Source organism: Dunckerocampus dactyliophorus, chromosome 8 (assembly GCF_027744805.1).
Source record: "Dunckerocampus dactyliophorus isolate RoL2022-P2 chromosome 8, RoL_Ddac_1.1, whole genome shotgun sequence".
In the NCBI taxonomy this organism is placed as follows: domain Eukaryota; kingdom Metazoa; phylum Chordata; class Actinopteri; order Syngnathiformes; family Syngnathidae; genus Dunckerocampus; species Dunckerocampus dactyliophorus.
This window is the reverse complement of record NC_072826.1, coordinates 3,668,498-3,692,604: the sequence shown is the minus strand read 5'-3', so window position 1 is coordinate 3,692,604 and position 24,107 is coordinate 3,668,498. Positions and strand designations below refer to the sequence as shown.

The 24,107-nt window shown below is 41.0% G+C and overlaps 1 protein-coding gene across 1 annotated transcript in view; it reads left to right on the top strand.

The window, feature by feature from the left end:
• Window positions 1-439: 439 nt before the first annotated feature.
• Window positions 440-24,107, top strand: part of ca16b (carbonic anhydrase XVI b) — a 159,587-nt gene continuing 135,919 nt past the window's right edge. The window contains exon 1 of the mRNA XM_054783787.1: window positions 440-1,034. Coding sequence (XP_054639762.1) covers window positions 947-1,034 — 88 coding nt within the window. The 5' untranslated portion in view covers window positions 440-946. The remainder of the gene's footprint in view (window positions 1,035-24,107) is intronic.

The following is a 24,107-nucleotide window of genomic DNA, read 5'->3' as shown; positions in this document are numbered from 1 at the left end:
GATGGATGGATATTTTTTTACATTTAGTGTCAGGTCAAGTGGGCGTGGCTTATAGGGCAGTCACGATTGAGCCCCGTGAACTCTGCCTGGCAACAAGTGGCAAATATGTCATAAAAAATGGAATTAAAAGGGCTCTACTTCACTAAAATGTGCTTGTTTTATGAGTCAGAAATGTTGCTGTTGTGGGTTGATTAAACTACAGTTTTTGAAATAGTGTAGTTTCTACTCTTCTATGGAGTACTATTTTGTGGGATTCTACTTCACCATTAACAAGATACATCACAACCGTCATCTGATATGACAATCGATGCATTCGGAAGTCTTTTTTAAATTCACATCCTGGCAGAGACACAAAGCTCCAAGTCTTTTTTTTTCATCCAACAAATCCGAGCACCGCCTCCTGCTGCCTTCCCCCGCCCAGCACAGGCAGCCTGTCGGCCGGGATGGGACCAGCAGCAGCAGCAGGCTGGTAGATGTCCATGCATGCATGCATGACCGCTAGTCGACTTCCTGGATGGAAGAATGGGACTTGACTTCGCATTGTGTGTTAGCACCGAGTGATCTCCACTGCAAAATCAATAGTATTGGAGCACTTTTCCGTGATTTTCTTGAGAGTGCAGTCAAAGACAGCCATTGATCGCCGACTGACCCCTTCCCCTCTCCGGGAATGTGTCTCCGCGGAAGCCCGTCGTGGAGTCCAGCTTGGAAGTGTGTCCACACCGCCGTGGCGTTTTGTTCCTCGAAGCATCAGGAGCTCCAGCTTGGACTAAAGCGGACTATTTTATAAGAGACGTCCTCATTTTTGGAGGCTTTCGTTGCCGCGACGTCAACTTCCATTTTTTTTGGCTGGCGCGCTTGGGATTTTCTCCCCCTTCTTAAGCTCAAAGACTAAAAAATAAGCAAGAAACTTTGTCACCTCCTTATTGCTCTCCATGAGTAGTCTAACATGCAGAGGAGACGGGAACCGAATTGCTGGTGGATTTTATCCGTAATGTGTCTTTTAACCTTGCACAAACACAGCGACTGTCATCCTGGTAAGTAGCGGCACTTTGCTGCAACACAAGCTAGCTCTCATGTGCACGACGACCAGCACGAATGTCTGTCAATTGTTGTCTTTTTTTTTTTTTTAAAAGAGGGAAAACACATGCAATTCGTCTTTAAAACGTGTTTAAAGGCGACGGTTCTTGCAACCTGGAGGTGATTATTAGTCTTCCTTATCATTCAGCTGCACTATGGCGCAAAAACAGACGTCACACTAACATTAAATCTGCATTTTTAACACTCTTTAATCCCCTCTTTTTAACCTCACAACACGACCAAAGTCTTGAGAATGTAACGTTGTCTTCTCACTCTCTTTTTATGACAGCTTTCTTATCTCTACGCCGTCACGTCACTCGTTTTTTGATTTAAAAATTTTATGGCAGCTAAAGTTTGATTGAAGGCTTCAATGTGCTGCTTTAACTTGTCGCTATGTGCCTTAAAACAGAGGAGGGCGCCTTTTCCTCTTCTATGATGGGACCCTTTTTGGAGTGACTCATGGTACACAGTGGACAGTTCATTAGGTACATTCATGGGTATCCAAAGTGTGGCCCACAGTTTGGCTAGAGGAATATTCTTTAAAAAATATTTATATTGCCATCGGCAAATGTTTTCAACACGTTTTTGAGTTGCTTTGTTCCAAAATCTAATGCACGGATTTCCACTTTCTTGGTGTAACTTCCTGTGTGTGCTTCAGTCAAATTCAGGTGGGTGTTTTTACTTGCATTTGTGTTTTTTTTGGCCTTTGGGGCACTTATAGTTAAAGCCCTTTAAACTCCGCCTGGCAACAAGTGGCCAGCATGTCACGCGACCAATGTTAAGTAATGTTAAAATCTCGTCTGGTCTCGTTCTCATAGACCCAATCCCGTGTATCGCTTCGCCTTGTGAACTGAGTGTCTGGTGACGCCTCACCAAACACAATGAACTTGGCACCTAAATTACGTTTGAAAGAAAACGTTACCACATTTCACATAAATAATAAAAGGTTTGACTGTACAAACAATGAAATGAACGCAAGAGGCTTATGTTTAAGTTAAATGGAAGTGCACCAGTTTCTCCGTGGGATAAAACCTCCAAAACAATTTAATAAGTGTCTCTTTAAAAGATAAGCTGCAGCCGTACATCCTCTTAGAGTTTCAGATTTCCTTGTTATTGTTGTAGTTGACATTGGGATTTGTTTGATTTTGTCACACAATTCCTCGTATTATCTTTCAGTAAGGTCTCTGCAGCAGAGGCACTCCTTCACAACTCTTTCATCTGTGAAGGATTTTTTTGTTTTGCTCTAATATCCATACAATATCCATACACTCATTAGTGAACACTCGTTTGCACGTTGCTGTGCTGTAAATGAATGTGTTATGACCACGGATGTCACGAGACGATTCACGAGATTTGGTCTATAAGAACGAGACAAGATAGGATTTTAGCTTTACTTTGAAGAAAAGTACAATTGGAAAAACATCGAACAAGGTCTCGTGTCACAAAAGTGAGCCTTTTTGTAAGTTGTCTCTTTGTCTTGGTGGGTGGAGGCGGGGCTGTTAGCATGCACACAGATTGCGGAAGAGTGTAACGTAGAAGAAATTGAATTAGTAGATTGCAATATATTGCCATATTCTTCACATTTTTTCATTGTTCTGTTCTTAAACGTAATGTTCTCGCCTCGTTCTCGTAGACCCAATCTTGTGTGTAGTCTCGTCTCGTGAAGTGCGTGTCTCATGACACCCTTACTATCTACTAATATAATTTCTACTACGTTACACTCGTCTGCAGTCTGTGTGTATGCTAACGGCCCCGCCTTCACCCACCGAGACAAAGAGACTGGATGACTGACAAAAGGGCTCACTCTGTTCATGCCGTTGTTCTATGGAACAAATGTGCCAAGATCCTGAAACCAATGCACAGAGTGTGAGCCCTCTTCGTGCCTGTTTAGAGGTGAGACATAAATTGTTTTATTATCGTCCCAGGCCTAGTGCCCACAAGAGTTTTAATCTTGCGAGATCTTGTGACACCATAGTATATACTATTTATACTTATTTACATTTCTTCTAGGTTGGAAGTTAGTGTCTTGCTTGAACGATGCTGGTGCCAGCAGCTCATACAATGGTTTGTACAGATTAATAAATCAATACTACAGGTTCTCGACATTATTTTCAAAGTTCACTTAGACAAGACTTTGCTTCTGCCAGTGACAGCTATTAGCATGTAGCATCCTCTTCTTCTCCATGTAAACGGGGACTTTCCCATTGAAGTGTGAAAACTGGAGAGACAGAACTATTTTGGGAATGTGACATTTTTAATACATGCAAACGTAGTGACTGTCGCAGGTCCCTCTTTCTGCTGTGCTTGAGTTTGGTCCTCTCACTACAAGATTTGTGTCGTAAAAAGGCTGGATGACACGGGGGTATTTCCCATTGTAACATGAGGAAAAGTAAATGTGTCGACAAGGTGAAGAAAAAACATTTGGGTTAGAAAACGGATGGGAAAATGCAACCAAGAGGGTAGTGATAGTGCCCTCCGAAAGTATTGGAACAGTGAGGTCATTTTTTAGCATTTTTGCTGACGACTGAAAACATTTGGGTTTGGCATGAAAAGATGAATACGACACCAGAGAGTAACATTATTGGAAAAAGAATTTGAACATGTGACTGACAGATGTGTTGTGTTGCCCAGGTGTGTACTGTTACAGTGCTTATTCAATCAATAAATAGCACTGAATGAATGTCTATGCTCAGTGTCAGATTGGATAGGATATGTTTTGCCTGTGCAGACTGCATTTAGAGGTGAAAACATTTTATATATTTATTTATTAGGGACAGTGCATGTTAATGGACATCTACTGCCAATACACATGTAAATATTCCAGATTATAAGACAACTGCTAGTTTTCATCTGTGGTCTCTTGGCAGGTAACAGGGAAATAACAATAAACAAAAATAAACGCAGAACATTAAAAGGCTAAAAGCGGTCACAGACCTGGTTTTGTTTCATCCACCTTCTGAGCTTGGTTTTGAAGAGTGTGTATGTCTGAGACATACACAGAGTTTTATTCTTAATGGTAGGCTGTTCCAATATTTTCTTCCTTTTTATTGACAGCACTGTTTGTCCAAAAGTGGTACCTTGGGGTCCGCACGAGCTGTGGCCCGAGTGCCAATCCCACTCACGCCCTTCAGTTGAACTCTTTCAATACCAAAGACATATTTATAAGTTTTTGTGATCCTGAATGGCCGATCCCAATACGTCTTTTACGTTTTTTTGCGCGAGAGAGAAAAAGAGGTGATGACACAATTGCACACAAATGGATGTCACTTTTAGAACAGTTTTAAGACATGAAAACGGCCACAAGGTGACAGAAGTACATTTGATAAGAGCTCGGCATGTGAATTTTAATTGGAAAAAAACATGACAGGAAGGGGGAAGTGGAACATTGTGGAGGAGTGTAGCGTGTAGAAGGTTATGCATTGTAGGGGAATTTTAACGCATGCACACACACACACACACACACACGCATGCGCGCACACATGCACACACACAGTTCAGTTCCAAATGTGAAAATTGTAAATAGTTCATGGTGTTATATTTGTAAATACATTTTTATTTTGAGATATATATATATATATATATATATGTATATGTGTATGTATATATATATATATGTGTATGTATATATATATATATATATATATATGTGTGTATGTATATATGTGTATGTATATATATATGTGTATGTATATATGTATATATATATATATATATATATGTATATATATATATATATATATATATATATATATATATATATATATATATATATATATATATATATATATATATATATATATATATAATATCAATTTTATAGACAGTTTGCAACGTTGGTGCTTAAAGGGCTATATCCGCTTTCATTATAGGGAAAAAACGATACAGATAATGGTCGATATTACATTTTTATGTTAATATCGGTCCTATCCCTAGATATTACCAATGTTTGTGCAATGATTTCGATTGATACGTCATGTTCTCTGAGATTCACAATTGCTGGCTTTTTCACGCACATACAGCTCTCTGGTTTTCATGTTGTTTTCACCTCTAAATGCGGTCTACAGGCATAACCTACAGTATCTTACCCAATCTGAAACTGAGCGTAGCAATACAATAGGAATAGAGTTGCTCGCATGAAAATGGGTGGTTTCAAACAAAAGGTGATATCTTCTAAGTTGTTGGACAAGACAAACTCTTACTAAGGCATGGGAAGGTATACAATGAAAAAGTCACGGTTTCTAAACCACTAAATTTGTCCCTTCAGTGATAGAAACGTTTTTCCACATACCCAACATAGTCTATCTAGCCGTGTATAAACAAAACATGGAATGTGGGCTAATACTTTACAGATAATTTGGTTGTCGAGTCGTAGTTCATACGCTTGTTCTTGTTTCCCAGTCAGTACAGATTGTTGTCCTATCGCATTGTTTTGAACAGCGCTCTGTAGTGGTGTGTGGCGCTGCACACTACGCCAGAACAAGTTCTTTGTGTTAGCTGCTACAATAACAATGTGGCTGTAGCTTGGTTTATATACAGGTCAGTTATGTAAATAGAACATTGTTGGAGTTTTTTTGAGGGCTTTATAGTCAACATAGGTGTGTCCATTTACATGCATTGTTAGCGCCCACATGCAAGCTGTTTCTTAGCTGTTTTTCTCTCTTTTGAACCCGCAAAAAATTGAAAGAGATGTGTGGTCATGTTTCACATAAGGATTGTGAATGATGGGCAGTTTTCCTTTAAGGGTTTTGTGTCGCCCGACTGTCTGTGAAGCCGTGAACACGTCAGGCTGAGAAGACATATTCTTTTTAGCTACATTTTCGGATATTTTTTGGAGGATTTTAGTATTGGCAGATTCTAAACTCAGGTATCGGGATCGGATCGGAAATGAAAAAATTAGGGATTCTCCGATCAGGGTAATAGGTTGCCCATTATGATACCGATCATCCATAAGTGAAATCGACCAATACCAATGCCCGTCACATGGATGAATTACACATTTTTCAATTTATTTATGATGAGTGCTATTGGCCAGGCTACCGTATAAAGGGGAAAAGTCAGGACAATTCCAAGGTCCCTTAACTGCCAAGAAATAGGTGATTACTAATGAAATTACTAATTAAATAATAAAGGGGAGAAGGGAGGGAGGGGAGGCAATTTTTTTTTTCTCCCATGGGGCCCCAGAATTCCTGGTTGCCCCCCTACTATTGGCTGTTTGATATGAAAAAAGGGAGCATAAAATCACCTTCATTTAGACAAAAACATGTTTGACTTACTTTTTCAAGAGAACATAAATTGCTTACAGAGGATGAGGATGAAACGCCTTCTTTAAGGAGACTTTGGATGTGAGATTGGTGGAATACATAGGTGGGCTCCAAGTGAAAGAGCAGTTGGCGAACCCGGTGTCTTCCACCGCTGAGAGAGGCTGCTCATCTGAATGAATTCTGTTATTTTTTGCTTAACCTTCTGAATGCTGTCCAGAGTTTTGGCTTCCTCAGCTACCGTTTGACTGATGATCACACCGTGAGCCTCCAAAACCCACCATACTCGGTCAAGTGTTTGTTCTTCCAATGGCGAAAGCTTTTTAACGTGCTACCCCCGCCAGATATTTGTCGTTGCGTGTGTTGGCAGGTAAGTTCCACATGGCAGACATGCTTGTTTTTGTTTTGGCACGCCTGCGCATTGTGAAGGAAAGTGGGAGGACACTACCCAAGACACTACTACGTTCACGTGCTTTTTCACGGAAATCGGTCGATACTGTTCTGTGGCCGATCGAGCGGTGCATCCCTAGAAAGAAATGTAGATCGGTGCATCCCTACATTGCAGTAGCTTCCATTTCTAGTTGTATGGCCATCATCACGCTGTTCCTTCTCGCCAGAACTGATGCACCTCTTCTGCGGTGGTGACATAACAAAGCCAAAGAAGAAAGTAAACAAGACGGCTGGCAAAGTGCTAAAAAGGCACCTACACTAACGTGACCTTTTACACTCATCCGCTAAGTGTCAGATTGTGTTGAAAATGCGCAAAGGCCACAAAGTGTGAAACTTATCCCCAAATGCACATTTCATTAGCTTGCCTACAATGCCGTTTAATCAAGAGTCGGCTAAACACGCACACTCTTTCATCTCGCAATCCAGTGAGGGCATAAGTGACTGATTGTACTTGGAGTGAACTGGAATAGCCTGAAATTAGTGCCACCCCTTCAATTTATTATTCAGCCATATAATTAAAATCCAAAAATGTCATCCTTCACTGTGGATAGCGTTAAATGCACTGCTGCTGCAAGTGTGTGTATCCCAGATTGATGCCGGTGCTACTCATGTGTGGCACCAATTATCCTCCATATCAGTAGCAGTGATGCAACAGACGAATGCTGAACTATCTTAATCACCCCTAGCCCCCCCACCCCCTCCTGTGCCCCAACTGCCCCCAAGTTGCCTGCCTCCATGTCTTCAGCCTGCGCTTTTTATTGACTTGTAGCCTTACAAGCTGTGAACACAGGCCAGTTATTTCATATTGCATACCTCACTGGACCTCTGACACTCAGCAGAAAGGCGAGCTGACTGGCAGATGAGCAAAAGGTCGTCGATTGAAAAATCCAGTTTAACTGTGTTCAGCCACAAGGTTTTTCCTTTTCATTGCAGATTTTTTTTTTGGGTGTCTGATTTAAAAAAAAATAAAAGAGAATAAATGTGGAACATTATTATCCTATAGGTGTATCTAAATATGTATATATGTATATAAATCACGGGAAGCGATTTACCTATCTTTTGACTGTCGCTCGCTTCTTAGACATTCCAAGTGCTTGTCACCGAGGTAACGGTATGTGTTTCGTTTTATCTGTCAATCAGGGCTTTTCTTCGCTCTCCTTTGGTAGCCACTTCAATTGCGCCATTAAAAATTGATAGTAACTCAATGCTAGCCTAATTAAATCCATACCTTCACATTTTGCATGCAGGTAGCAGCACTCGTGGACCTTTATTTACATTGCTGACTTTTTGCTGCATTTCACTGATGTCTCGCACTCGAGTCCTCTCAGCGTCTTGTGTGCATACATCATTGGAAAGATTACAGCAGCGAAGGTAGATGACAGAGGAGAGGCTGCAGGGGCTTATACCGGGGTTTACAAGGATTTTTCATGTTTTAACATTGGTGGCTATTAGGGTGCATTCACACTTGTCATGTTTGGTTCCTCTTAAACAAACTATGGTGTGTTTTCTCAGCTAGTACAATTTGTCTGGTCAAACAAGTGGACCGACACCGCTTGAGAGCTTGTTCTTGGTCCGCTTGCAAGTGAACATCTTGTTGAATGAGCTTGCGATGGAACATGAAACCTGGCCCAGAAAGGTGCACTGTGGTCGGACACACTCTACGAGCGCCCCGCTGTGCCACCCCGGAGGTCGGTAGAACCAGGATATAGAGCAGGTGGAGCCACCTGGCGTGGCCCAGCCAGGTGCACTGTGGTCGAACACATTCTCCGAGCAGCCCCGGTGTGGCACTGTGGTCCAACACATTCTTCGAGCAGCCCCAGTGTGCCGCCATGTTCTCATGCCAGAATCCCAGGAGCAAGTGGTTTCTTTGCATACGCATGCCCAGTAGCGCTAGGTAGCAGACCCCTGCGGCCGCGCTGTTGTCATCGGTGTCTTATTAGTCATGTCGAGGGTCACCTAATGTGCAGATGTGATTCGGAATGAGACAGGAGTCGAGGATAAGTGGTATAAACAGTTTACTCTCCACTGGACAACATGACCCGGAAACGGAAGTGAAACTTGGTGATGCAAGAAAATGAATACAAACTCGGCAAATACGCAATCCATGACCTGCACATTCACCACGCTATGAAAAAATAACATAACATTGTGACTTTATTATTTATTTTCTGACATTTTTTGAGCCAGTGTGACCTGAGTCGCAGGATCAGCCACAGTAGACTGCATTAAGAATGGCATTTTATTTATTATTTATTTTGAAATAATTCTGTTTAAATTTTTTACATTTATTTTTCCATCATGTTCTGTTATATTGACTGTGACTGTTCAGCAGAAACGTTATTTTGGTCTTCTTTTCAATTTAGAGCTGTAAATATACGTAATACCGTAAAACCATGACATTATTGCCCAAGGTTATCATACTGTCAGAATCTCATACCGACTGATGCCGAGTCCAGACGAATGCGGATACTTTGAAACAAATAATACCAGTGTGAACACGCAGCAAAGTGCGGACTGCAGTTGACTTTTTTAATTCTTCGAAAATTTGTTAGAAAATGACTCATGATGCTAACAGGCCTTGCACAATAACACATTTTGGTGGTCGATAATTGTGCTTGAAATTATTCTCAATAATTGATCATTTCAACCTTTTTTAGACCGTTTTCATTTTATAACGTTATCAAGAAATGTTCCTTGTGTCGTGTGACACTGGAACCACTACTTAAGTGTAGCGTACCTGTGTGAGTCATAGAAGTTGACTACTTTAACGCTCACGATTGGCCGGAGGTCACCACCGCACATACCAGGCCTACTCATGGTGTCAAAAGAACTACACACAGCAACGCAATAGGTGGATGAAAACAGACACGACACTACCAACGTATAATGCAGAATAAGAACCGACAAAAGTGTGAGCTTAAGCATGTGCTTTTACATTAACAAACACTGTACAGCAAAGCACGCTGGGAAACAGGAAGTGCTCCCAGCGACGCTACACTGGATAGACCGTCTCTGTTAAGAAAAAAAAACACTCCAATAAAACCTACTCACACACACATGCAGTTATGACCCCAAATATTTTTTAACAATACACTACATATTTGAGCTGAATCACCGCCGAGTGGTGGTGTAACATGCAATGTTGCTGATTGTCCTTCCACACGTCGTCCTCCAGTCTGCCACACAGCACAGGAGCCACTGCCCGCGAAATGCACGCCCTCCCAGGCAACTCGCACCGCCCGCCCTCTGCAATTATACATTCACTTCGCCGATCAAACGCACCAGCAAGCGCCAACTGCCGGGACGGATGCACATCACATCCACACTGGAACTGTGGCATTCGGCTTAGAAACTATCGCTTGTGCGCTTTCATTCATATTAGCGTTTGCTTGCTAACTGCTCTCTAGCGCTCTGTGTGTTCAATCACTACGTAGCTAGTCCCCGCCTCCACGCACTGAGACCAAGAGGCTGAATAGCAGACAGGAGGCTCTTTCTTTCCCTCCATTTGACTGTACAACCAATGCATGTCAGTTTATCGAGGCGTCAAAATTATTGACCTCGTTTTTTCTATCGTTCCATTAATCGTTTTAGCGATTATCGTGACAGGCCTACCCTTGTTTGACCGTTTTTAAAAAACAGATTACTTCTATTTCCTTGATTTCCTATGGTGGGAAAAAAAAAAGTTTGACCAGCATCCCAGAAGAGATTGCGGTCAACCTTTGAGGTTCTGCTGTACTTAGACAACATATTAGTACTCACTGGCACGTGTTGAAAAAGTGTTTTTACTGCACTCGCTGAGTCTCGTCGATGCGGAGGAGCGAAGCCACGCCCTCTGTTGGAAGAAAAACCCTGATGTCATTAATGAGGTTTTGACACGCTGCCAATAGGACATTTGCTGCGGATAATTACTCCAACATGTACAATGGAGGCTCGCACATCTTGCGGCCTCATGATGTTAAAAATGGCATTAGGAACATATGCTAAGCTGCCTTCATCCGAAAATGATGGCCTCAGCACTTTTGTCTGGTGTCTCTCCAGCAGCTGCCTGTGCTCGCCACTAAATGGTCAATTGGGAGAAACATTTGCAGCAAATCTGAGCACTGGCGCACATGATTTTATGTTTGCTTATTTCTTTGGAATGACTATGCATTAGACGCGGATAAAGTTATGGTGCGTGATGTTTTAAAGTATAATGGTTGTAGATTGAGACGTTCATGCTTATAGGCTGTGATGGAATTGAAACTGCCGGAAAATAATCTCTTATTATTGCACTTTTGCTGCTTAGAGCTGAACGCTCTTGGAATACGAAGCCCATTCTACATACCGTGCTTCCTAAAATAGGCGTCTCCTATGCAGCATTTCCGTAGTTGGCTGTGTTGCTCTTCAAAACAGCAGCACCTACAGTCTCTTGTTCCTGCGCAGTGTTAACGATGATCTTGCATTTTGTGGCGTTGCCATAATCGCATAAATGCCACATGAACATAAATACATTGCAAAAATAAATATTATATATTCAAATAATTTGTTATTAAATGAAAACATTTAGTATATAATACATCAAATATATAAAAGTAAAATATATAAATATATAAAATGTATAATATACATATATAAATTGTGTGTGTGTGTATATATGTGTGTGTGTGTATACAGTATATATACATATATAATTACTTTTTACTTGTTTTATATCTTTTAATCTTTCAATAGTTTGTGTGGCCCCCACGTGCTTGTACGCATGCCTGACAACGTCGGGGCATGCTCCTAATGAGACTACGAATGGTGTCCTGGGGGATCTCCTTCCAGATCTGGACCAGGGCATCACTGCGGTACCTGGACGCATGGAGGAGATTCCAGGAGACAGGTAGTTACTCCAGGAGAGATAGACAGGGCTGTAGAAGGTCCTTCAACCCTCAGCAGGATCGGTATTGGCTCCTTTGTGCAAGGAGGAACAGGATGAGCACTGCCAGAGCCCTCCAAAATGACCTCCAGCAGGCCACTGGTGTGAATGTTTCTGACCAAACAATCAGAAACAGGCTCCATGAGGGTGGCCTGAGGGCCCGACGTCCTGTAGTGGGCCCTGTGCTCACTGCCCAGCACCGAAGAGCTCGATTGGCATTTGCCATAGACCACCAGAATTGGCAGCCACCACTGGTGCCCTGTGCTCTTCACTGATGAGAGCAAGTTCAACCTGAGCACATGCGACAGACGTGAAAGGGTTTGGAGATGCCGTGGAGAACGTTATGCTGCCTGCAACATCATTCAGCATGACCGGTTTGGTGGTGGGTCAGTGATGGTCTGGGGAGGCATATCCCTGGAAGGACGTACGGACCTCTACAGGTTAGATAATGGCACCCTGACTGCTATTAGGTATGGGGATGAAATCCTTGGACCCATTGTCAGAACCTACGCTGGTGCAGTGGAACCTGGGTTCCTCCTGGTCCACGACAATGCCCGACCTCATGTGGCTAGTGTATGCAGGTAGTTCCTGGAGGATGAAGGAATTGATACCATTGACTGGCCCCCACATTCACCTGACCTAAACCCAATAGAACACCTCCGGGACATTATGTTTAGGTCCATCCGGCGCCGCCAGGTTGCTCCTCAGACTGTCCAGGAGCTCATGGATGCCCTGGTCCAGATCTGGGAGGAGATCCCCCAGGACACCATCCGTAGTCTCATTAGGAGCATGCCTCGACGCTGTCAGGCATGCGTACAAGCACGTGGGGGCCACACAAACTATTGAGAATCATTTTGAGTTGCTACAATGACATTTTAGCCAAATGGACCAGTCTGCTGCGTCATTTTTTCACTTTCATTTTTGGGGTGTCTTTGATTCCCCCCTCTGTAGGGCGATCATTTTCATTTCTATCAAATTATGTGGCATCATTTTGTTACTAATACATCAGCCACTTATTATCAGGAAGGATATTCAAGATCATTTTCCCCCCAGTTTAGATCTGATATGTTTTCCAAGTGTTCCTTTAATTTTTTTGAGCAGTATATAATGTATTATTTTTTTATTTTTTTATTTTATTTTTTTATATTTTATTTATTAATTATGTATTTATTATATGTATTTATATATGTAAATAACATGATATACATAATTTATAACAATAACAAAAGAATAAATCAATGAATATATTTGTTTCTAACGTTTAGGTAAATAAATATGAAATATTTATAAATGTTGCATAAATGGCGTCGCCTTTGCGCCTCCACTTTGATGCTCCGTCTTTGCATCAGTCCTCCCATTGTGTCTCTGTTCAGCCGTTGTCCCCCGAGTTGAATCAATCATTTGACAGTATGGGCAATTTGGCCAGTTTTCACACTGTTTCAGCTTTATACATGAAAAATACAAAAGTTTGACATCTCTGTTTTTCAATGCACAACTGTCAGTAAATCTCCACCACGGCTGATAATGGGAATCCATAAGCTTGGAGGCACACAAGTCCAGTAGATCAGACAAATTGGAAGCGTTTCCCGTTTCCCATCCATATAGCACATAGGCTTAATGGATAAAAAGGAACGAGGCATACAGAGATGTGCCAAAGGCTACCAGATTTGATCAAATGAAATTGGCTTGCACGGCTGTGGACTGTTTTCCAACTTAATGTGACAAATGGCCGAAATGGCCAGTGGACATAAGTAGGGAGGTTGCCATCTGTGGTAAAGTGGCACGTCGGATGAGTTTAATTAAAAACAAAACTGCTAATTTCAGTCGCTGCACATCAATAGTGATTTTTATTTGCTTTAACGTGCATCAACACTGAGGCAATCTGCGTGCTGAAGCTCACTCTTGTGTTTTAGCCAAGAGACTCTGCCGGTCACAGTAGCTTTTTAATCATTTAGAAATGACTCACAGCCACTTCACTCCAAATCATTTCATCTGTCCTAGTCACAAAAGACACACACATGCACCCTGGAGTGGACAAGGGAGGCTGCTCTAAAACACTGCCGCAGAATCAAATGACTTGGCCATATCAATAAATGTCCTGTGTCCTTCAGTCCCCACATCCTCTTCCCCCCTTAAACAATGTTTCTGCGATGCGATACTGTGACAGCTTTGCTTACAGCTGAACTGTCAGTCAGCGTGGCCCTGTGGAGAGGCGAAACAATGGAACCTTCAGGCTCCTTCTTCCTGCATTATGTTGCTGTGGATCAACAGGGCATGTGTTTGCTTTGTGTTCATGGCTTTTCTTTTCTTCTGGGTTACATTCACCAAAAAGAAAGGACAATTAGCAGCAGGCCATGCTGTCCGTGAGGCTAATTCCCCCCCCCGTCATGAACTATAGAATTCTAACCGCAATCAGTAAAATGTGTACGACTCGGCTTTGCAAGGTGCTCTGTGGAGGTGGATGACTTTGATTGTAACCTTTGCATGAATTATATTGTTTAACAGAGGTTTTCTCCTCATTATTTGCAAAACCAAACTTTTTTTTTGTGGACATTTTCAGCACCACGACAAGCTGCTTGCTCAGGCTGTAAAATGTAAAAGAATACAAATTGCACTAAAACAATGATACCCTGCAGAGTCCTTAGATCTTCGGTTTTTGCTGACATTCTGCCGAGGGTGCACACAGCAAATCAACAAATACACTGGTAATTTGTGGAGGATCAAATAGGACACAATGGAATACATGAATATACAAAAATCCCTTCTTTATGGCGGTTAATCGGTTCCAGACCCCACCGTGATAAGTGAATTTCCGCAAAGTGGGATTCCTTATTTATAGGGGTGTCACAAGATCTCACAAGATTAAACTGTGACAGAAAAAGTGGTCTCATGGGCACTCGGCCTGGGACGATAATAAATTAATGAATTAATCACACAATAAATGAAAATAAGCTAAATAATCAATACATTGCCATGCGCATGCGTGTCTGTTTTCCTCATCTCCGGCTTCCAAACAGGCAGGAAGAGAGTTCACTCTGTGCATTGGTTTCAGGGGCTGTGAATTGAATACTCCTCATGAATAGATTTTGATGGATAATCTCTCACCAGAATCTGAAATGTCATCCCAATACGGTGAATCAAATTTGTAGTCCCCCGACAAGCTCTTTAGGAAGAGGTTCTTGTCCCGACTGTCGGGGTCATCTTAGTCGGTGCCATCGTAGAAAGGAGGGTTCCCGGACAAACTACTGAGTTGGCAAAAATAACATGAAAAGAATGGCTAAATCTGTTGTCAGAAACAATATTGGCTCTTAACTGGTGGCTCCAAAAAACATTTGAATGCGTTACCGACAGAATTTAGTCGCAGTTATTAGCAAAAAATAGATTTTCTCCTGACTACAGTATATTGTATTGTGTAGGGGTCTCACAAGATTAAAATGGGACAAGATTAAAATGTCTCGTGGGCGCTAGGCTTGAGACAATAATAAATAAATACATTATCACACAATAAATGAAAATGAAGTGGATGATCAATATATTGACATGTGCATTCGTGTCTGTTTTCCTCATTTAGTTTATTTTAAAATATGCCTAACAAACGTCACGTTTCCACTTGCACAATTCAACATGTCCGAAAAGCAGATCTTATTTAGTCCTACCCCTTTTCCTTTACTCTGCGGTTACTGATAGTTGGTTCACTTGCTGTTTGTAAAATGTACCAGGTTACCATTTTCCCATCGGAGGGGGAAAAAAAAGTGTTCCATCTAATAAGCATTTTGAATAATTTATCATGCTGCTACATATTCCTCCACAATATAACCTGCAAAACAACTAAAAAGTCCCACTAACACCTGGTGATTGTCTTTGGGGAGAAATCACCCAGCAGTTGTCCCAGCTGGGTGTCTGTCATCTGTGCCTTTGATTGACAGCGACAGAAACACAACACACCAGCGCGCGGCGGTTGCACAAAAAACACAACACGCATACACGCTATCCAAGTGGCGGACGCTAAATGGAACTCTATGCATAGAGTAAAGCGGTGCCGGGGCAGATTTTGTCTGTGACTTTGCGAAACGATGCAGTAGAGACCGTGTTAACAAATTAGAGAATATTCTTGTCTTCTATTCTTTCTTCTTCCGCATACTTGAGTTTCAAGGTTCCAAAACATCCTTGGCATGTAAACAAACGCCCAAAATGAGCAGTTTTATATACATTCTGGGAAAAAATCCTCAGTATATTTTTATTAGTCCTTAATGATAATGTGCATTGACTGAATATTTTATTTTTTATTGTGAAAGGGCCTTAAAGTTTTAGGATTACAGCGCCACCTGCCTGCAAATGTGGTTTTAAAGTTGGCTGAGTTTTTGGACTCTGGAACATTGTTTTTCGGAGTGCTTAATTTTTACTGGCCATGACATGAGAAAGGAAACTGTCATTCTAAAAAAAATGCTTTGGTAAGAATTCTGATTTAAAAAGAAAATAAATCAGGTTGCTTTTAAATCAGCAATTGTCAGCTGGTGTGTCCTGACCCAAAAGTGGGTCGCGGATCCATTCTGGGTAGGTCAAAGACAACTAGTCAAGAATGATATTAAAATATGTAACAGATTTCGTCTTCCTCCTTGGTATATATTCATTCATCAAGTTAACTATCAGATTTTATGGTCTTATTTAGTGCAATTGTTATCCATCCACCCATTTTCTATGCCGCTTATCCTCATTAGGGTCACAGGGGTATGCTGGAGCCTATCCCAGTTGCCTTCGGGCGAGAGGCGGGGTACACCCTGGACTGACCGTGATCAGTGAATTTCTTTATTAAATGGAATATTTTCATAGTTGGAGCATAGAAAACCTGTTAACGACCTCATCAATTCTAAATACGGTTTTTAACATAATTAGAGTCCTCTAGGCATTAAATAACACCCCTATAGTCACCTTCACACTTGTGTTACCCAATATAGTAGATATAATCAGACAAAATAAGGTATTTAAGACATAAATTGTCTCACCGAACCTTACAGTAACATTACTGACACCTAGTGACCGGTTTAGAATGCTACATTCACAATTTGAATGCGTCTTTTAAAAAAAAAAAAACTAACAGATTGTGTTCAAACACGAAACAGGATCATTTATGAATTAATTTTTGCAAAACCACCATGTGGTGAGTGGGCGACTGTTCTTTTCATGCTACAATGTTAGTGAATATACAGTAGGAAACCACCTATGCGAGGGGAGGGATGAGCAGGGGCAGAGATGGCGAAGGGCAGACTCACATGCTGAAACACCCGAGGCGATTTGAATAAGGTGATGAGCATGGGGAGGACTTGTTTGGGAGACAGGAGGCCTCTAGCCTCGAGCAGATAATCGTAGCAAGGCAGTGTGACATTAATGTGTATGAATGTTAGTAAAATCAAATGGAATAATGGACACAATAACAGACGATATTTTCCTGACACATTCGGTTATCATTTTCCTCCTCATTTAGACATGGAATTATGCATCCTAGGATGAGACCATTTAAGAACCCCTGTTTTACTACTTTGACACAAAACACCCTGAATATAAGATGACTGAAATAATCGATTTTTTGAAGAACTGGTAGATTGGAATAATAAAAGATATCATTTTTCTAGCTGCTCGGCAGTTGTTTGATGGCTCTGCTAGACTGCTCACCATTATGTTAAAATTAGCATCGTCACTCCTCCTGTGTTGTTCGCTAATTTGCTAACAACCTTTGAGGCACTTTTTCCAGGGGGTGTCTGTGTCGCAGCTGCATATCTTTAGGTCACTGTTGTGAGTGTGTGTGTGTGTGTGTGTGTGTGTGTGTCACAGGGAAAAAAAGGTCGCTTGACGAAGTCATTTGGCGCAACCTGCATGTTGGCATGGAAAAAGAGGAGCCTTTTGTAATCTGTAACCTGTTTTGAAATGCTTCTGTTATAATTTAGGTGCCAATTATTACGCCCACAACAGTAGCGCGTGGAGTTTTTATCAGGGATTGTTGTGCCTGTTGTGAGGTAATACGAACCTGCAATGAAAGCCTGTTGTTCTGGCGATCAGCCTGATGCTTGCTTGAACATTACAATAACATTACTGACACCTAGTGAGCAGTATAGAATACTACGTCTTTTGAATGCATTATAAAGTGTTCTCTCGTTTATTGCGGGGGATAGATTCCCAAAACAGCCCGCAATAAGTGAAATTCGAGAAGTAGCCAACTTAATTTTTTTACGATTTGTATATGTTTTAAGGCTCGCCATACACTTTATACACTTTTCTCAGACGGGAATTAATATTTTATCACATTTAAACACTCTCAAAGAAGTTCAAACCTTTGTTTTAATTTTAATGGTCAATCTACAGGTACAACACAAGGAATGATTAAGTCACTCACACATATTTTTCCTCCTGTGACCCTGCCTTTTTGTCCTGGCGCCGTTCCGCTTCACTGTAGCATTTTTGTATCCTTGTTAAAACATATTGTTGCAGTGCTCCTCCTTCGAACCTAAGATTCATTTACAAGCCAGTAAGCAAGCAAGCGAGCGATGACACAGGAGACAAGTCAGGGCGGCGCGAAGGAGATTGATGATTGATGACAATGGTCTGCAGTCAATCAGCGTACAGAAAACAATGGGCGGTGCAGACAGACGAGCGAGGGAAGAGAGACACTCAACTTTCCACAATGCAATTCTTCTTAAAGGGCCAGCTTCGGCTTATAGCAGCGTTCATAAAAATGGGAAAAAAAAGATGCACAAAAAAATTCTGCGAAACAACGAACCACGATACAGCGAGGGAACACTGTATTTGTATTTTAGTTCGTTTAGCCTTTTTTATGCTTGAAAATGCTTAATTTGTAACAAATATGCAACATTTGCTTAAATAAACATTTTTTTTTTACTAATAACAGGTTATATTCAATTGCAAAACAGCATTATTTAAGGAAATGATGAGGAACATGACCACAAAAGCAGATATTTCACTTATAACTGCAATTATTATATACCAAAGAGGAAGATGACTAAAATATCTAATAATGTCATTTACCTTTTCTTTTCATAAAAATAGGGCTTTCAAAAATAGCGCATTTAGCATAATCGCGGTAACTAATTAATTTTTATTAATTACGTACATTTTTTAGCGTCCCCGGCCCACAGAGTCACACAGAGAGTGACATTCTTTTATAATTTTATAATTCCAACACCAAATATGTATGTCCAACTCACAAGCATGTCTCTACTAGTCCTTTGTATTTCCAACACGGTTAAAGTGTGATTCAGTGTGATCTGCTACTATTAAAGAAACTAGTGTTAGGTAAATAGATTTTCAGACGTGTGCCATCTTTTTGCTGGTTTACGTTTTCAGTTGATTTGTAGCTGTTCCAAATATAATTGTTCATTTAAAAGCAACTTATTTCTGTACAAATATATATAATCTTACTTTCAATAAAATACAGTAAGAATGGGCATATTTCAGGCATAACTACAAATGGTCATTAATCATGATTAACTGATTTGAAAACCGTGATAATCTGATATAAATATTTTAATAATTTGTCAGCCCTAAATAAAAAACATAAAAATTGACATTTTTCAGACATAATTACAAATGGTGATTAATCATGATTAATTCATTCGAGAACCGTGATTAAGCGGATTTAACATTTTTAATCATTTGATAGCCGTCAATAAAATACAGTAAAACGGGCGTATTTCAGACATAACGACAAGTGGTCAGTAATCATGATTAGTTTTTTTGGAAAATTAACTGATATAAAATGATATAAAAAAAAAATATAATTTGAAGGCCTGAAATAAAATACAGGAGTAAAATGTTACATTTTTCAGACATAATTACAAATGGTGATTAATCATGATTAATTCATTTGAAAACTGTAATTAATTTGGTTAAAAATGTTTGATCATTTGACAACCCCTCAGTAAAATACAGCAACAATGGGCATTTTTCAGACATCGTACATTATTAATCATGATTCATTAATTTGAAAATTGTGATTAATCAGATTTAAAATTTGTAAACATTTGACAGCCCTCAATAAAATACAGTCAAAATGGGCATACAGTATAATAGACAGTTGCAGATGGTGATTCGTCATGATTGGGGTGATTGAGAAGCACTGGTCTAGGGCCTAACCGATTACTTGATTAATTGAAACAACAAGCTTCAGATGAATAGACTAAGACAATAATGGTTACTTGAAGCCATAATGCATACGCCACCTAACAGGTCGCGCCGAAACCATTTGTGGCGGCTGAAATTGAATAGTGGTGGGCCGCCACAATAAATGACTGTATAGGAAGCAGTGTATTTCAGACATTCATACACACGCGGTCAGTAATGAAATCATGAATTTCAATGAAAAGATTACATCAGCTTGCGAAATCCTTGCCCTGTCTTCCATCATTGCACTCAGTCAGCGCTAAAACCGTCAAATTAATTTCTTCTGGATTCAAAGTTGACATTCGGTGTCTCTCTCTCTCTCCTACAAAGAGGCGGACATTGTGTTTGTTTCTCCCACATGCTTCCACTCTCTCTGGGAGCTGGAAAGGCAACAATAGGAAGTGGGGGGCGGCGGTGGCGTTGTGGTCATTGTTGTTTAACCGAGCTTTGACAAAGCAATCAAAGCATTTGAAGTGATGCTGAGCGCTGTACGGGAATGGAGCCGTTGCGATGATGGCTCGATGTAAAACGCTGCAGCTACAGGAGACATTTGCTGCGAGTTAATTTCCGAGGATTTTAGGGGCGGGGGAAATGTGCTGAGTTGGTGGGTTTTAGGAGGGAGTTTAAAGACTGCCCTATCGATCCTGTTGGCATGTTCCCCTTTGGGGAATGCAAATGTTTCGCTTCTTTAACACACATTGAAACCCTCCTGGTAGGAGAGGCCTAATTATCTAGGGATTTGAATACCGTGGCCTTTTCCTCTGGCAGTTTAATTTTTCAGAAACAAATAGTTTCACACTTCCTGAACGATGACCCTAAGCCGGTGACAAGAGAGGGTGGGACGCCAAGACCAACAATTGACTTTGTTAATTGTGAAAAAAAAAATACAAATCCTGATCGCTGCGTGTTATTTTTTTCCTCCACAAATGTCATGGCAATACCGTACCTGCGAGTCGGCTCATCTGTCAAACACCATTGCACGCTGGAGCTGTGACAGCTGCTGCATGTTATTGTCACAGCTAATTTAAACCCCAACCCGAGTGTTTACCAGAGCGAGGAGACCTATCCCCAGGTAACGGCTAATCACTCCGGGATTGAACACATCATCTGTCCCACGCTTGGTAGTCGGCACGGAGCGGGGCGGGAGAAGGTGACGGCTCTGCCTCAACAGCCGCGCGGCTCTCAAGACAACTCAATGTTATGCACGATTGGTCCAATTAAAAGCTTTTGGTTGAGTTGAAGGCATCCTGGCGAGATGACAAGGTATTTGGCCTAAACGCTGCTAAGTTGCTGTTAATTGTGTGTTTTTCTGTAATGATGCCGTGAAAAATATGATTTGGGACAATAAGCGGGCAGGACTCTGGACACCCCGTCTGAAGATAACACGGTGCCGAGTGGAGACGGTCTCTTGAGCCTCCAATTCTGCAGCTTCTGTCTTTTGATCATTTAATTACAATATGAAGGGAAGTAATAAGAGTTTGCGATTCAACGATGCCTGCAACTACATGCCAGACACGGGCATTGCTAAAATATGTTATATATTGTTTGTAATTATGTTCTACATTGTTAGATTTTTTTAAAGTGAATGGTAAATTTTCAAAAATTTTATGTATTGTTCATGGCGCCAAGCGTGACTAGCTAGCTCTCGCAGCTCAGCCTCATTTCCAGTTAAACAAACATGGTGCCTATGTAGGAATACCCTGAGACAAAATTTAGTGCATCCTAAAGACAAGGCTCCAAACCAAAAACAAAGCAATGTGGTCTATTCCATCCACTGTAAAGATGAGGAATGCAAAGAGCACTACACTGGGGAAACTAAGCAAATGCTCCAAAAAAGGCTTTATCAACACCGCAGGGACAATTCTAGTGGTCCTCAATCAGCAGTACATCTACACCTTAAAGCAACCAATCACTCTTTTGAGGACAGCGAGGTAAAGATTTTGGCCAAAGAAAACAGATGGTTTGAAAGAGGAGTAAAGGAAGTTATTTTTGTCAAACAACAGAACCCATCGTTGAATCGGAATGGTGGTTTGAGGTTTAATTTGGACCCTGTGTTCAGCAGGTTACTGAGACCAAAACCCACAGCTCTTAGTCTTGCAAGTGAGGTGAAGCCAGGGCCGAGCCAGAACAATAGATGCTAACGAGCCAGTATCAGAGTCGTTCATACCCAACTCAGGGAGCGACACTTCCCTTTTATCGGAGGTGCTAATAGCAGGAGAGGATTATACCACTACTAGTTTATAGTTTATAGTAGGGGTTTATACCCTCCTCATAGAAGGAGGGTGTTGGCACACCAATTCCGCCCACTCTTACTGTATTTAAGGCCTAGGCTACCAGCACTTATGAATTCGCTGACGAAGCTCTTCGGATGACAATGCGCAGGCAAAATGCGTGCAAGTGTAAACACTCCTATTGGGTAATAGGAGTGTAAAGGTGACTATAGGGGTGTTATTTCATATCCGGAGGTCTCTATTAATATTAAAAACTGTTTAGAAGGTTGTAAACAGGTTTTCTATGCTTTAACTACAATAATATTGGGTTTCTAAATAAGAAATCCTACTTCCTGGAAATTCACTGGTTTGGAACCAAGTAACCGCAGTACTGTACTGTATTTTCTTAGCGCCACACTGTTCCCACTTTGCATCACTAGCATTTCTAGTCGTCCGCATTTAGATTGCTGTGGCCGCCCTTTCATTGCCTTTTCTTTGTCTCTGCTTCCTATAACATCATTTCACTTTTGGTGTGTAAGCAATATTTGGTGTCTGCTTTTATGAATTCTGTTGACCGACATGGAATTGTAGATCAAGAGATTACAGCAGATGGAAATGGCGGTAAGTTCCTTGCCGATGCTACTAATGCTAAAACAAATACATGTCTATGACTAGAAAATGGAAAAAGACAGAAAGCAATAAACAGAATATAACGAGTTTGGGGCTAAATCTCGGCGACTCGTATTTGATAGGATAGATGAGGTGTTGCAAATATGTCTGCTTGTAGGAAATGTTCATGATTGTCTTCCCCCAGACCCAAGTAAACATTTTCGAGCATAAAAAAAACAAGAGGAGACTTGAATATAAAACATTCCAATAATCACCAAGCATTAACATGTCAAACAATTACTGAAGGGCCATTTTTCAGTCTACTGTAAGCTTCCGCATAGGAAAGGGTTTGGGTGGGGTCGAATGGGAGCTTTTGTTTAAGCTGAGGAAAAGCCACAACTGGTTTCCCCTTCTGGGTCTTTATCAAAAGTAGAAATATTCTATGCATTAAGACTCTGATGACTTGAATCAAGAAAATGTTGGCAAAACATTAAGCCTACAAATACAGGAAGGGAACTTTTAACTTCCACTTTACTGGCATCTGTAAATCTGAATCTGTCTTGTGGAGCTGCTGTCTATGCAGGGTGGAACATTACAGTAGTGTACAGCAGTGATTCTCCAATAGTGGGGCTTGACCCACCTGGGGGCTGGGTGTAAGGGGCAGTGGGGACTTTCACTATCAACAGCTTATCACAAACTCTTAAATCCAATACAGTCGTCCCTCCTTAATTGGTTCCAGACATGAATGCGATAAGTGAATTTCCTTGAAGTAGGATTCAATATTAATGAATGTAATATATTTGTAGTTAGAGCATAGAAAACCTGTTTATGACTTTCTGAGCACGTTTAACAAAAAAAATCATAATTTGAGCCCTGTAGACAAGAAATAACACCCCTATAGTCACTTTTACATGCCTATCATTCGTAGTTTACACCACATTGCTAATGCGCAGGCTACAGGATCACTGCAAGGTAGGGATATGCAGATCGATACTGAAATATCGATACTTCCGATACCAATTCTTCATGCTCTAAAATCGATACTCAAATCAAAATATCGACACTCATGATACTTCCGTCATTTGAGGTAATGTTTGTAGAAATGATGAGCAGTCGTAAACGGAGCGTGTGAATTTAGAATAAAGTTTTCATTCATATACTTGTTGTTAAGAATGAATCATTTATTTTAATGGTTTGAAATAGGTGCTTCCCATTACGTGTATTCTTAGCTGCCTCTTTTAGCTGTTTTTATATCTTTAGAACACACAGAAAAGAGAAAGACGTGTTCATGTCTCACAGAAGAATGATAGGCAAAATCGCCTAAAAAGTGCAGTTGAGTGCAAAACCTGTCATGCACAGGTTTCCCGTGGTGGCACAGAACCAGGGAAGTTGAGTACGACCTAACTCGTCGCGCGTTTGAAGCAGCGTTAC